At 39.5% G+C, this 14432-nt stretch overlaps 1 protein-coding gene across 1 annotated transcript in view; it reads left to right on the forward strand.

Annotated features, from left to right (window-relative positions):
• The window catches only part of LOC130922699 (protein bicaudal C homolog 1-like), a 135634-nt gene that overhangs the window by 47409 nt on the left and 73793 nt on the right, over positions 1-14432 (forward strand). The window contains exon 3 of the mRNA XM_057847635.1: positions 4679-4748. Within this exon, the coding sequence (XP_057703618.1) occupies positions 4679-4748 (70 nt within the window). The remainder of the gene's footprint in view (positions 1-4678; positions 4749-14432) is intronic.

Below are 14432 nucleotides of genomic sequence, written 5' to 3' on the forward strand. Positions count from 1 at the left end.
CATGCTAGCTGTGCGTCCCGGGCTGTTGGGGGACGGGTATCGATAAGCATTTGCTTTTTTCCCGTCTTCCTTTGTCTGTCATCGTCTTTTTCGGGCAAATTATTCCAAATTCTGTGTCAATGTTTCTCTTTCTTGGCCAAACTATCCCACACTCTGTAACTGTCAATTGCCACGTTTACATGGAGCCAAATATTCCAATTACAATCGGAATATTTGTTCAAACCGAATAAATGTGTTCCATATAAACACCTCATTCGGAATGAACAGGCCCAAACCGAATGGAATTTCATTCCGATTCACAGGGGTGGAATATTCCTTTTCCCAAACCGATTAGAAGTAAAATTATATCATGTAAACAGGGAAGTGGAATGGTGTCTGGTTGCGTTCTTTCTGCACATGCTCCGTACCGACGTGGTGACGTCACTTTGTGACGTAAGTAACGTCACTTGCAACATGGCTTCCAAGCACAGCGCACCTAATTGGAGTCCGGCGGAAAGATTGTATTTAATTCAAACTTTAAAAGAATTGAATATAATTGCTCGCTTAGACGGGCGTAAAACGAGGAACATTGAACTATTTAAAAAAGTTCACGAGAGGTTACACGAAGCCGGAATAGACCGGAGCGTTGACCAGATTAGAAACCGGTGGAAAACCGGCTACTACAAGGCAAAAGAGCAAAACAGCAGAAGCGGATACAACCCCACAAACACAACAAGTGGGTTAAAGTTAAAACAGCAGCACTCCGACGATCGATCTCCATGTTTTGCAACGTGACGCTTTGTTTTGATTAATCTGCGCATGTCAGACGGCAGTTGTCAAACGTCCTTTCGGAATAAAGGCAGTCACATGTAAACGCTGGTTTGGAATAGATGAAGTGACATGTAAACAGCTGATCTGAAATTTCCATTCGGAATGATTTGAATCGGTATGAATAAAAGTCAGCATGTAAACGTGGCTACTGATACTGATGATGATGACAATGACAATAAATTCATTCATTCATTCATTCAAATATATGGCCAGCAGTTTTTTGTTGCCGATGTCATCGTTTCTCTCTGCAGAGGATAGATGTTATGAGAAAAAGGCATCGAGGTGAAGTTTCTGATGGTTAGTTGACCCTTTAGAAAGGACTGCCCTGCGCCTCTTGTCCCAGGCATCCACTTTCAGTACTAATTGACTTTCAGGCACTTGGAGGATAGGAACAGAAGTGAGTGTAGACTCTAAGTTTTGAGAAGCCTTCTCTGCAGCAAGAGTCCAAGTTCTTTTGGAGAATTTAGAGCTGTGAGCGGTGTGGCGATGGAGCTGTACCCACAGATGAGGCAGCAGTAGCGTTAGGAAAACCCATGAAGTGCTGAAACCTCTTGCGGGAATCTAAGACTGAACAAGATGTCACTTTTTCTGGGTCCCTTTGTACCTTTTCCTCAGCCATGATTCATTCCAGGGAGGAAATTGAAGGAGCATAAAACTTGCACTTTTTAGCCTTGACAAAGAAAGTTTTCTAGAAGATGCTGTAGGACGGTTTGGACTTAAAGCACATATTCCCTGCAGGATTTGGAAAAAATGAACATGCCATCCAGGTAGACAAAAACAGAGGTTCATTATATTGCTTAATGCATTATTTACCAAGGCTTGGAACACTAATTACCATCACCATGTTACTCATTATGTCCCGTTGGAGTGATGAAGGCTGTCTTCCACTTATCACCTTCTCTGATCGACACGAGATGATAACCCATTGTGCAGGTTTAATGAAGATTGTCGATCCCTGGAGCAGCTCCAATATGGAGGAGATCAAGGGAGGTGGGTAATGGTTCTTTATGGTGATCTCATTGAGACCGCAGTAGTCAGTGCAGGGCCTTAACGCTGTGTCCTTCTTATCCGCAAAGAAGAGGATGGATACCCCCAGATGGAGTCATTGGTAAATGAATATTTAAATGTATCTGTATATTTGTACATCTCACCTTCAGTTGCGGACAAGGAGTCCAGTCGTGCCCTGGCAGAGGACTTATCGGGCAGCAGTCCAGTCATACAGTCGATGAGGGGGTAAAGATGTGGCCTTGGCCTTGCTGAACACCTCTCTGAAATTGTGATAGTCGGGAGGAACTCAATATGTCTGTGACAGAACCAGGTGAAGGAGAGTTCTATAAACTGTGGCTTGTTCAAAGCAGACTTGATGACAAGTCCTAGCTGTCCAGTCGAGATGTGGGTTGTGCCATCAAAACCATTGAAGAAGGTGAAATTGTATGATCTCGTAGAGGTTGCCTGACATGAGCATGTGGATCATAGGGGTTTGATGAATGATGCTCCCCAAGAGGTGACCGTCTAGAGCTTTGGGTGCCACTGGCGAGGCAAGGGTAACGAGGTCCAAGCCCAGCTAATTCTTGAAATGTACGAGTGGAATTTAGACTTTTACGAGACTGTAATTCTAAAGTAACTCGTACCGTGGATACCAGAATCAATAAGCGATCTTTTTTTCCCCATGTCCATTTAAAATAACTATAGTATGTGTATTAGAATCATGGAGGTCTGACACGCAGTCAACCATCATGTGTGCATGGTGCGAGGAAAGACACACTCGCATGATGCGTGTCACACTAGGGAAGAAAAAGCTGTCAGTATGTGTTAGACACGACGCCTACCAGGCCAGGCTACTCCCACAAGAGCATATGGGGTGGAATTTAAGCACTTCCCTTTTTTAATTTGTGCCCCCTAAGTCCCCCTTTAAGGGCACAGGCTGTTTTTAATTCTGGGGAGGGAAATGTTAGAGTTACAAAATATTTTGAAGGAGAAAAAGATGTGAATTGTTATAATTATTCTTGCCGTTTTGCGAGGTTTACCAGATGATCTTGACAGGGTGCACTTTTAGATGACAATATGTTGCTCATTTCTTGTTGCCACAGACCATTGAGGAGTAAGGATTAATAATCATAATATTTAAATTAATGATAGTTATATAATAATAGTTTTACAAGGTGCTCCGGTGTCAGACATGTTGAACACTTAGCAGAAATTCTTGCCTTCTTCACCCCAAAGATGCCTGGAAAGTATGAAAACAAAGATACAGAACATATCATCTCCCCCCTCCGCTGCAGAAACTTCCGGCAAGTAAATCTTGAGAGGTTTGTCTGTGGATTTGTAGCCAAAAAGCCAAGCAAGGTGAGCTTTCCAGTGGTTGAAAGGAGGAGCAATAGGTTGAAGGTTTGCTTTCTTAACGTCTGTGCATGTGCTCCTGGTTATGACGCCTGGACTTGTCGAAGTGCACTCGCACTGATTGTCTAAGCCAGGGGTGGGCAAACTATTCCACAAAGGGCCGAGTGGGTGCAGGTTTTTGTTGCAACCAATCAAGACACTTTTTCACCAATCTGGTGTCTTACAAGTGCAGTCAGGTGCTTCTTGTTTTTCCCCGTTTACCCTTGAGGACTGGCTGATTGTTGGACTGAGTAGAATCAACACATAATACCTTACAGCTTATACAGTATCACTGTACATGTTTGGCCTACATTTCATAGGTACAAAAGTACATTGTTGGATTTTAGCACTACTACTACTTTAGCATGTTACGTTCTCACACATTTATTTTTGAAGATCTATACCTACAGCAGAGGTTGCGCTAGACATTTTCGTTGTCTGTCATTTTGACTGACAGGGTCATAAAAATCCGGTCATAGTCTATTTTTACCCGTCACGTAAATTTTTAAAATGATAATGATGACATATTCAATAGTATTTAGTTTTCATTCATTTTTAATTAATATTGTAACGCTTGCTTGGCGGCGAAAAATTAGACACGGAAGTCGTGGTATTTTTCTCCCTTTTTACTCTGCTTACCGCCAACAACTCCGCCCCCAAAGAAAAGGAGGCAACGATATAGACCCCAATCACCAACGTCACACAATGATCTTAATTGTGGTTGTCAGCCCAAAATCTTCTAAATATATATTAAATGCATCTTACCAGATATAAAAAGACTACTACATAGTCTGTGGTGATCGTTTAGTGCCCAGATTTCTTGTCGAATTACAGCAGTCCATCTCGCTCTCATCTTCGCGTCTCTCAGAATACGGTAGAACTTCAAGTCTCTCCGTCTATCTTCTCTGTTACAGCAACCAACCGCCACACACGCCTTCACCATTTTGATTATTAATATTAACGAGCAGAAAAACACGCCGTAATGGGAGGCATGTACGTAGCGGTAATGTATAAACATGACGGGCTGACACACAATATGGCGGCTCCGGTCAGGGAGGCGGAGTTGTGACGTCATGTGATTGGGGTCTATACACAGGCGGCAATCTTGTCCATCAATTGGATGACGCGCTGGCACACCGGGTGCACCAATAAGAACCTCGCGTTGATGTGTCAATCACGGTGCCGCCGCCAGACCCCGGTTACGCTACAATATTTTGACAGAATAGCCAACGACGTCATGCATTAAGAGAGACAATAGCTAATTAATATGCTAACTCGCCACCCTGTGGTCTGGGGTGTGAATTGCAACCTGTCAAAATGACTGACGGACTTCAGTTTTTTCCGTCACCGTTTTAAAAAACCGGTCAACGACGGAAAATTTTCGGTTAACGCGACCCCTGACCTACAGATTTACCAAAAACCTATTTATCGTAAACCAAACCACTTTGGCCTTTATTCACCGTTGATGTTTCTTCACGCTCTGTTGCAGATAATGGATGAAACGCAAACACAGATAGCCTGGCCTTCCAAACTCAAGATTGGTGCAAAATCAAAAAAAGGTGAGACTATCTCCTTCCTTACATCCAGTTATGTGCCTCTTTCGTGCAAGTTCGTATTGATCATTCACCAAACCAGTTTGTATTTGTTTGGAAAAAAAATTGAAACTACATAAATTGAAACTACATTTAAACAGTGTTCATTCCTGTTTGTATAGAGTAAAATGCTTAGCGTTCATTAAAATTGGATGACCCTTACATTGTAAAAATGAACTACCATATGAGACCTCAACTGAGGTTCTCTTAGTTGCCAGACTTCAGTGCCACAGAACAACCTGTAAATAAAGAGTTGCAGTAGAAGTCAAATGATCAAAATTAAAAAGTTTGGCTAAAACTTTTAGCTACTCTGGTTAACTGCAGTGAAGTTGTAACCACTTTTCTTTTGCTGTGCATCACTTGTAAAGAAATGATACAAATACTCAAAACCATCAGTAGCTCTTTTATTTGTTAATGTTTTACGTCACTTCCTAGTTGGTCGTAATGTCACAATCTGTAGATGGGCCTAATTAAGTGTCAACCACACAAAGATGAGGAATGGACATAAGGGAGGGTAACCTCTTGGTTCCTCACGATACGATATGATTTGCGATACAAAGCTCACGATAACGATCTCACGATACGGCAATACAACGATTATCGACATATTGGCAGGAGGGTGGCTGCAAATTAACCCATCCCACATTATCTGCCAATTTTCAGTCACTTCCTGTTGATTGTGGGGCATTTCAGGGTAACTTCCTGTTCATTTTGGGTTAAAGAACAAGAAGTGACCCGGGAATAAATAGGCAGTGACTCAAACTCAAGAGGAAGTAACATGTAAATGCCCCGGAAATCAGAAAGAGTGACTGTGAATACTAATGAACAATCGTTCTTTCGTCCTTCCCAGTTTTAATGGATTGGGCGTTGAGTGCCATCAATGGCAGCCAGAGACACTGATATAATGGCAGATTTTGGTAGCAACTTGTTGGTTCCTTTTTTTTTTTTTTTAAACATTGACACCTTTTTTAAACAAAAACTTAATTCTTGGCATTAGCGTATTGATAACCTTTTGGGATGAGAAGTATCACGATATAAAACCATTTCAATTTTTTGTCACACCCTTAATGGACATTAAGATTTTAGCCTCGAATATGCCAGTGTCTTTGTGCTCAATCGTTTTTGTCGCTGTAACGTAGAATAGAATAGAATAGAATAGAATAGAATAGAATAGAATAGAATAGAATAGAATAGAATAGAATAGAATAGAATAGAATAGTGTGAATGTTTCAGAGAAAAACTAACAATATACAGCTGTAGCATTTGGCACGCACACAGTGAATACATTTCATAATCACCATCTCTGTTGAATATTGTGGAAAACTGTTTTTTTTTAATATTTTCCATGTTTTAGATAAATATTGATTTTGAACTGATCCAGATGATATCAGTTATCCGTCATAAGATCGGGTGCTCCCACAACTCTAATGAGGGCAAAAGAATAAACAAACAAACAAATAAATAAATAGGGGGTGTTCATGCGTTCCAGTGCTTTTTTACTAATTCTGTAAAACAATAATCCCACTCAGCTTCTTCAGCTGGTGTGCCGATTGGTGAGGTTCAACAATGAGTTGTAGCCACGCCTACAGTTTTTTACAGAATTCCCAACACGAGTTCTCAAGCCAGATGTGGAATCCAACGGCATTACGTAACTTCCTCACTCACTCGCAAAAGAACATTTGACAAAATGACATAAGAAGTCATCTCACACAAAGTAGTCGACATCATCACCTGACACGCATGTTCTGTGTGCTCAATAGAAGACGTTTTAATCATCTGTTGAGCTTTTTCCGTCATGGCGTCATCTTTTTTCTTTCTTTCTTTTTTTCTTTTTTTTAACCATTTTCTTACAGTTATGAGCACATGTGTTCATGGAGAAAGACGTGAGAAATTTACTGACCGTATCTTTTTACACGCTGGTCTCAAGGGCAAAATTTAAAAAACAAAACCAAAAAAAACCTAGTAATTCTTAGCTGGTGGGTGAAGTCCATCAGTAAAAGTAAAATACTTTAAATATTAGCACTGTCTAATGCAAACAAACAAATGTACTTAATAGTTCATTTAAAAAAAAAAAAAAAAAAAAAAAAAAAAAGCACCGAGTGCAATGTGAATTTCCACCAGAAATGGCCGATATTTTTTTTTTCCCAATTTGGTTAATATACTTACCAGAACTGAGGTTTTTTGTTTCTTTCTTTTTTTTGGAAAAAAATAATGGATTCCAGTGAAAAAAAAAGTAGTTACTGGATACCACTTTCTTGTTTATGTTCTCGCTCAGCTTGTAACAATGACTTGCTACCCTATAAAACCACAGCTATGGTAGTTTACATGGAAACTTGGATAAATAATATCAGTTACTCAGTACTTGAGGATTTATTTTCCAGAGCATATTTAATTATTTTTCAGCATTTTTTTAATGTTGTACATGATTAATTTTACCATAAATTAGAGGTGCAGCAATTAATCGATTAACAAATTAATCGACAGCTATTTTGATAACCAATTAATCGTTTAGGACCTTATTCACCTTAAACTTGTCTAAATTCTTGAAATTTTAACATACATATAACTTCTTAGTCGTATATGTTATCAGATTTTTTCATTATATACAGTGCCTTGCAAAAGTATTCGGCCCCCTTGAATCTTGCAACCTTTCGCCACATTTCAGACTTCAAACATAAAGATATGAAATTTTATTTTTTTCTCAAGAATCAACAACAAGTGGGACACAATCGTGAAGTGGAACAACATTTATTGGATAATTTAAACTTTTTTAACAAATAAAAAACTGAAAAGTGGGGCGTGCAATATTATTTGGCCCCTTTACTTTCAGTGCAGCAAATTCACTCCAGAAGTTCAGTGAGGATCTCTGAATGATCCAATGTTGTCCTAAATGACCGATGATGATAAATAGAATCCACCTGTGTGTAATCAAGTCTCCGCATAAATGCACCTGCTCTGTGATAGTCTCAGGGTTCTGTTTAAAGTGCAGAGAGCATTATGAAAACCAAGGAACACACCAGGCAGGTCCGAGATACTGTTGTGGAGAAGTTTAAAGCCAGATTTGGATACAAAAAGATTTCCCAAGCTTTAAACATCTCAAGGAGCACTGTGCAAGCCATCATATTGAAATGGAAGGAGCATCAGACCACTGCAAATCTACCAAGACCTGGCCGTCCTTCCAAACTTTCTTCTCAAACAAGGAGAAAACTGATCAGAGATGCAGCCAAGAGGCCCATGATCACTCTGGATGAACTGCAGAGATCTACAGCTGAGGTGGGAGAGTCTGTCCATAGGACAACAATCAGTCGTACACTGCACAAATCTGGCCTTTATGGAAGAGTGGCAAGAAGAAAGCCATTTCTCAAAGATATCCATAAAAAGTCTCGTTTAAAGTTTGCCACAAGCCACCTGGGAGACACACCAAACATGTGGAAGAAGGTGCTCTGGTCAGATGAAACCAAAATTGAACTTTTTGGCCACAATGCAAAACGATATGTTTGGCTAAAAGCAACACAGCTCATCACCCTGAACACACCATCCCCACTGTCAAACATGGTGGTGGCAGCATCATGGTTTGGGCCTGCTTTTCTTCAGCAGGGACAGGGAAGATGGTTAAAATTGACGGGAAGATGGATGCAGCCAAATACAGGAACATTCTGGAAGAAAACCTGTTGGTATCTGCACAAGACCTGAGACTGGGACGGAGATTTATCTTCCAACAGGACAATGATCCAAAACATAAAGCCAAATCTACAATGGAATGGTTCAAAAATAAACGTATCCAGGTGTTAGAATGGCCAAGTCAAAGTACATACCTGAATCCAATCGAGAATCTGTGGAAAGAGCTGAAGACTGCTGTTCACAAACACTCTCCATCCAACCTCACTGAGCTCGAGCTGTTTTGCAAGGAAGAATGGGCAAGAATGTCAGTCTCTCGATGTGCAAAACTGATAGAAACATACCCCAAGCGACTTGCAGCTGTAATTGGAGCTACAAAAAGCTAAAAGGTGGCGCTACAAAGTATTAACGCAAGGGGGCCGAATAATATTGCACGCCCCACTTTTCAGTTTTTTATTTGTTAAAAAACTTTAAATTGTCCAATAAATTTTGTTCCACTTCACGATTGTGTCCCACTTGTTGTTGATTCTTGACAAAAAATTAACATTTTATATCTTTATGTTTGAAGCCTGAAATGTGGCAAAAGGTTGCAAGGTTCAAGGGGGCCGAATACTTTTGCAAGGCACTGTATTTGTTGAGTCAAAGTAGGACATGAACAAAAATCTGGTTTTACTTCAGAAAAAAACAATTCACATTTTTTCGTACATCCTACGGTCTAAATTAGCTTCTCAATAAGGCTTCAACAACAAATCGATTAATGAATTTGTTGCCAACGAATTTGATAATCGATAAAGTTGTAGACTACAGTTAAGTCGGGAAGCTTTGATAAATTATTTCTGAAGGAAAAGGTCATCCATTTTGTCTTTGTGGCGGGGTTCTTGCTCACAAAGAATGGTAATCGAAGCAGCATTAAAGTTTTCAAGTGTTTTTAATAACGACGTTCCCAACAGTGTTCTGTGACAAAGTGCAAAAGTGATTATATACAAAAGTTAAGCCGAAATTCAACATATTTACAAAAACATTCATAGCATGACAAATAAAATAAAAAGGTCTGTTACCTTATCTGCACCACTGCATGGCTTCAAATGACCTAGGAAAGCTAGGTTGGTCTGTCTTTATATTTCCCAGGCCCCTCCCTTCAAAACCAATTAACTAAAAAAGTCCAGTTATCTGCTCAATAACTCCTGTTTGTTCAATATTAGCTTCATTGTAAATCAAAGAAAAATACATTAAACAAAATACTGGAACTACTGCACCAAAATAACATTTGCAAAGAAAAATAAATTTACGTGGGCCAAAAACTCACCCCATACGGTGACATCACACGCTGACGTCCCGCCCACGACGTCATGTATTCAGGAAGTAATGGATCGCTCGGTTTTGGAAGTTCAGCATTTAAATAGAGGAAGAATAATTCTGAAAATGTTACGAGTATGGCGTAAGGATGTTGTAGCGTCAGCCTAGTGTGCAGCCTAGACCCCCGCAACACCTAACTAGACATGTGCCGGTTACCGGTTTCACGGTTTACCGCGGTGTGAAAATGTCGCGGTTTCAAAACCACTAAAATTTTCCGTCATACCTTAGTACGGTATTCGCTATTTTTCATGTGCCAAAATGCAGCCGAAGTGGCTTGGCACGGCAGCGCTCACCCCTTCTCGTTTGTTGCCGTGTGTCAGTGAAGCTATTCTGATAAACAGCCAGCAAACCCAAAAACAAACACAAGGCGTACTTTTCTTCAATTTATTGAGCTCTCAAATCGTGGTGAAATGTACAAAATGAATACATTTAAAACGTTGTACAGTTGTATTTTTCCTTGTGTGAGTAGGTTCAACAGGATAGCAGTAGCAGTGTAGCACCATGAAAAAGTTTGCTAAAAAAAAACACACATTTTCCTTTCAAATTCAATATACAAACTAACTAAAACTTACAAAGACGAATGTTAGCCTAGGCCTCGCTGGGAGAGAAGCTTCGAGGTTTTAAGTCTCACAGCCGCTGAGTGAGAAACAATCTTGAATGAAGGGGGATTAAAAAATATATATATATAAAGATAGCGTCAAAGATCGCTAATTGAGAAAAGAGGTCTCACTCCCAATGTTTTTTTTTTGTTGTTGTTGTTTTTTTTAGATGAAACCTTTCCTCAACAATATTTACATTTTAACTAACTTATGAAACTAACTTATACATTTTTAACTAACTTATTAACTCATAATTTTTTTATGCTCTTTTTCACACAAAGGCATGTAGACTAGAGTTGACACAGTGGCTGAAAATGGCGAAACTTCACTTGAGCTTCCTCCCCTCAAAAAAAGTCATACAGTATATATCTTTTTAATTTTATTTAGAAGTGTTTTTACTTTTTTTTTTTATAACAATTATTTATTTATTTTTTGTTTATTTATTTTCACATTATATTCATGTTCCAATTTGCAAATATGTTCTGGAAAAAAACTCCTGTTCAATGGAAAAAAAAAAAAAGTTTTTTTTTTTTTTTTTTTTAACCCATACATCTCAAAATTTTGGAGCTATAATTGCAACACCGTGTTACCGTGAAACCGCGGTATTTTTGCTCACGGTTATCGTACCGTCAAAATCTCATACCGGCACATGCCTACACCTAACAAGTTAACAGGTACGGTGTGAGCGTACGCGCGCGCATGTGTGTATGTGTTAAATGGATTATATTGAAGACGCCGGGTTTCCCATGTGTTATGTATTATTCCGAGGACACCGAGTTTCCCGCGGGATCTGACGGGGCTACTCCGTCACACTCTTCATTGTTACTTACAACATGCCTAAAGAAACTTCAAGGTAAATTGTGAAGATAATTGAAAAAAGTGACATTTATCCGATTAATCGTTTAATTAATCGTCCAATTAATTGATTATGAAAATAATGGTCAGTTGCAGCCCTACCATAAATTAACAGACTTCTCACTGAGTGTAATTCTTGGCTTCTCCAGCCAGCTCTGGGCACAACAGCCTCCTCAAAGCAGGCTCATTTCAACAGTAAACAATGTGCTGAAAATTCCTGATTCTTGGAATATTTTGACAAGGAAAATGTTTAAAACTTTGAAATAAAAAAATATATATATTTCCTTGTAATCATCCATTTCACAAACGGCTGTTATCCAATGTTCCAACCGACTAGTGACTGACTAATAAAAGACTCACTGATGACGTGATGCTCAGGGCTGCGTGTTATTTTTGCTCTTCCCATTCAAAAACGGGCTAGACTATTTTCCCGTAACTTTTCACCGAGTCTGGAAACAGTTTCCAACTCCGCAGGCGATCAGCAGATGTTTGTCACCTTCCCCAGAGCAAACGTTGCCCTCCATCAAAATGTGAACTTTAAGGTTTCCTTTATTACCTGAGGGCCGAGCATTTCTGTCACCTGCATGGCCACGATAAGGGCCATGTACACCTCATCAAGTGAATGATTTAAAGCGCCAAGGAACCAGATACCTCAGATTAAGTCTGCACTCTGCGTTTCAAAACTCCCTACTTGACCCTATCTTTATCTACAGAGTGTTCCAAAATTTTTTCCAGCAGTTTAAACATGAATATCTTGCCGTACGGGATTTGCCTTAAATGCTGTTGCTTGCTGCTTGGGGGTTTCTGTTACAAAAATGGACAAATACGGGAGTGTAATGCCCTCGCATGTGGAAAAGAAGAGCCACTGTCACTGTTGCACTTTTATTTATTAACTCATTGGCTGCCATTGACAGTGATACACGTCTAATCCATTTTGACTGGGAGGCCTGCTAGCAATCATTCACTGCCAGCCTCTCCCAGTAAAAAAAAAAAAAAAGGATTGAGCATATAGAGCTGTCGATGGCAACCAATGAGTTAAATGCATCAGCAGGTCAACTGCTCAGAAATGAGAATACTCGCACAGAGCTGCTTTAGGCTACAACTCATGCCCCCTAAAATTGCTTATCCAACACAAGAATACTATAGTTCATATAGTAATTGCACTAAATAACCATAAAATCGTTTCAATTGTTAATCATTTATCTTTTTATGAAATGTTATCGTACCGCAACTGCATGTCTCTGAAAACAGATTGAATAGGCATCATGGTGGGAACACAAAGGTTCCCTTATATTAATAAAATATCAAAAACAAATATAATTTTACAACCACTTTCCTGTTCTATGTGCTGTTTCTTCTTTATTCTGAGTGTCATTTCAAAATCTACTTCATATTTGGTGTAATTTAGTTGAATTTCCTCAAAAATGCCAGACGGTTTTTAACCGTCATATGCTATTGTTTAGCCACAACTGGATTCATTACCTTATTTCTACTTGTCCTTCACACAGCCGCTGGAAACAGAAATGTTGTTTGATCCATCTTCAGGCAACTGGGAGATTGATTACCGTATTGGCCTGAATATAAGACGACCCTGATTATAAGACGACCCCCTCTTCTTCAAGACTCAAGTTTGAAAAAGAAATTTTGAACACCAAATTAATTTTTATACAGAAAATAATTACACTACATCCGAAACAAATGATTATAACAATATATTTGAGAGAAAAAGCATGTTATTTTGCCTCATTCAAATCTTAATATCTGAACATTTAAATATGTAAACTAAAGTGCAATCACATTCGTGAAGGAATGGCGTCTGGTTTTTGAAATGTATAATACCAATCTATTGTGATAAAACAACAAAATTGCAATAACTGCATTAACCATCAAAGTGAAGTCTAACTGTAACTGTAGGCTTGAAACAAATCTGAAAAAGGAAAAACATTGCAATAAAATAATGCAAACTGGTTAAACTTCAGAGTGGCTAAGATCTGTCATGACAGAACATCGCTTCAATGATATCTGGTGCCATCTAGCATCTTGAATGGGGAGAGTAGCTGAGATCTGTCATGACAGAACATCGCCTTAATGATATCTGGCGCCATCTAGCATCGTCAATGGGTATAATGTCTAGACCGCGAATATAAGACGACCCCCTCTTTATTAATCTTATTTCAATGCAATAAACACCATCTTATATTCGGGCCAATACGGTATTTTACGACACTCTTTATGGGAAACGCAGCACAGGTCCTCATGGGAAACTCAGTCTTCCTTAAGGCAGAACACTACCGTTTTTGTCCACCAGCGTCGCTAATATCAACCAAAACTGAAAAGCTACCAAGTGTTACTTTCAAGTGTCTGTGACAGCATAAAAAAAATCTTAAATAGCATTATTATGTGAATTAAAATCATATGTTCAGACGAGTCGACTATATACAAGAATTTGGCAAAGCGGAGATGAGAAATTAGTCCTTTAATCTGGCGTTTAGCCCCGCCTGTTATTACAGTGCTCTAGCGTCCCCAGCTGAATGATGACGTCGGCAGAGTAACGATTACAGCTGATTTAGAATACAGCCCATTGAGGGGGAAGATTCAGAATGAGGAAAATGTGACAGAGAGCAGCAACCTGTCATCAATTTTTCAATCTCTCTACTCAAATATTTTTACAGGATATTCTTTTTATCTAAGTATTTTTCCCCAATTGCTAAATAAATGGTATGATCATGACAAATAACAATCTTGTGCTAAAGGGAATATGAAATATTAAAAATGCATTTATTCAGTATGACGGCAAAATTACTGCATAATGGTCAAAACTGCCGACATCTTAACCACCTGAACGATATTTTATACCACCCGAGTTAGTCCGGCTTGTGTCATTTCTGCCCTGGCTTCGGAGATGGAGGAAAGACTAAACAAAAGAGGAGGCGTGACAGCTTACAAACTTGCTAACCCGAACCTAGCGGCTTTTCCAAGTCTTTTTCTTGCCTGTCGAAAACCAAAAAAATCACACAAAACCACCCCGACTCATGTCACACAAGGCAGCGGGGTTGATTGTCTTCACCAATCGGCCAGCGCCCGGCGGCCAGCAGGTTACGGCACGTCCTTCTGCTGCTGCCCCCGGCGAGCAGGCAGAGAAGTGAGAGATGCCAATGAATGCCGAAAATAGCGCATTCTCGGTGGACAAACCGGCCAATGTCCGAGCGGGGTGCTGCCCGAG

This window comes from Corythoichthys intestinalis, chromosome 10 (genome assembly GCF_030265065.1).
Source record: "Corythoichthys intestinalis isolate RoL2023-P3 chromosome 10, ASM3026506v1, whole genome shotgun sequence".
NCBI classification, from domain to species: Eukaryota; Metazoa; Chordata; class Actinopteri; order Syngnathiformes; family Syngnathidae; genus Corythoichthys; species Corythoichthys intestinalis.